General features: G+C 53.9%; 1 protein-coding gene across 3 annotated transcripts in view; it reads right to left on the bottom strand.

The window, feature by feature from the left end:
* LOC113650425 (protein shisa-6-like) overlaps nt 1–1395 on the bottom strand; it is a 69990-nt gene extending 68595 nt beyond the window's left edge. For 2 of the 3 annotated variants that reach the window (XM_047815639.1, XM_047815642.1), the window contains exons 1-2: nt 1175–1283; nt 243–1059 (exon numbers count right to left, since the gene is read on the bottom strand). In XM_047815639.1, coding sequence (XP_047671595.1) covers nt 243–787 — 545 coding nt within the window. In that variant the 5' untranslated portion in view covers nt 788–1059; nt 1175–1283. The other variant, XM_047815640.1, reaches the window with a different exon arrangement.
* Nucleotides 1396–1709: the final 314 nt, after the last annotated feature.

The following is a 1709-nucleotide window of genomic DNA, read 5'->3' as shown; positions in this document are numbered from 1 at the left end:
AATCTCACAGGGCCAGAAAAAAAAATCACTGCATTTCGTTCCTTTCGTAATGACCCGTACCACGGGGTGTGAACACTGATCCTGTGTATGCGTGTGTGTGTGTGTGTGTGTGTGTATGCGTGTGTGTGTGTGTGTGTGTGTGTGTGTGTGTGTGTGTGTGTGTGTGTGTGTGTGTGTGTGTGTGTGTGTGTGTGTGTGAACACTGGTCCTGAGTGTGTGTGGAGTTTGTAAGGAGGTCTCACCTGTGCACGTTCATCTCCTGTGGCGGGCGCGTGGCCTTGTCGTACGCCACCTTGGCGGCGATGCCGAGCAGCAGCACGAGCGCGATGGCACCGCACGTGATGTACACGGTGGTGTTGGTGCGGTCCAGCGCAGGGTCGTAGGCGTCGGCGGTCGGCGCGGGTGACGGCGGCTGCGTCTTCACCCAGTCGGGCGTATTGTAGTTGGTGCACGCGCGCTGCTCGACCCTCTTGGCGCGCACCGGACAGCAAAAGCGCAGGAAGCAGCTGCCGCAGCAGTACCGGTGGTCCGTGTTGTTACATGCAAACTCCTTGTCGTACTGGCCGCTCACGTCATAATAACCCAGACACGTGTCGTGGTCTCCTACGACCGGGGAGGGCGCGCGGACCCGCGGGACAGCAGCGCGAGCGGTTGGGGCGGCCACGGTGGCGGTGCCGTTGAGCTCCTTTGCTTTGGCTGTGCGCCGTGGCGCGTGTTTCCCCTGTTTCTTGCTCGCGCACAGTGGGTCCAGGTAGATTAGGAGCAGCAGGAGGTGCTGGATGCCCATGTCTTCCGGCTCTCTCTCGCTCGCTCGCTCTTTACACACTTTTCAGCGCGCGCGTTGTTCCCGCGCACACTGTAGGACCGGTCCGCGTGCGCACCGCTGCTGCTCCTCGCGCCTCCTCCGCCGTTACGCACCTCATGCTCCGGACTAAATCACGGGAGGATCATAAAAGTCTGGTTTTACATTCACACACATTCGCGCGCGCACATTTCGGCTCCGTTCCGGTTTATAACGCAAGTTTCTTTACGATTCAGCGCGAGACGCGCGTTGTTCCCCTGCAGGACAAGAAGAAGAAGAAGAAGAATGATGATGATGATGATGATGATGATGATGATGATGATGATGAGGGCAGAAATGCATTTGGGGTAAAAATGTTCAACTTTATGTTACATTTCGCTCCGGTTTGTAACTTGAATCAGGCTGTTTTGCTGAAGGCGCGCGCGCGCGTTATGAGATGATAAAGATTCCTGTTTGTTTTAAGGATAGAAAAGAGAACCAAAGAGAAATACTTACTGAGGGATGAGTCTGACTCCGAGCTGCTCCATCACTACATCTCTACTGACTGAGTCTCATCCCCCTCACCCTCCTCTCTCCCTCCTTTACTCCCTCCCTCACTCACTCACTCCCTCCCTCCCCCCCTCCCTCCCTCTCTCTCTCCAGCTATGATGTTTCCATGCACTGACACTGGTGACTCCTTCCACACCTGACACATAAATGTCTCCTGACAGAAAATCAGTGGTGTGGTGTTTATAACACTGTTTATAACACTGTTTATAACACTGTGAACATGACGTATAAAGCTTTAACAGTTTACATGACAGGAAACTGTACAATCTGTGTGTGTAAATGGGTTGTTCTGTGGGGGGGGGGAGTATAAAAGGGGTGAGAAGAGATAGAGGTGAAAGAGAGCATCTATAAAGGTTAT

This window comes from Tachysurus fulvidraco, chromosome 7, assembly GCF_022655615.1.
Source record: "Tachysurus fulvidraco isolate hzauxx_2018 chromosome 7, HZAU_PFXX_2.0, whole genome shotgun sequence".
Classification (NCBI taxonomy): Eukaryota; Metazoa; Chordata; class Actinopteri; order Siluriformes; family Bagridae; genus Tachysurus; species Tachysurus fulvidraco.
Note: the sequence above shows the minus strand (reverse complement) of the source record. Positions and strands in the feature narration are given on the sequence as shown.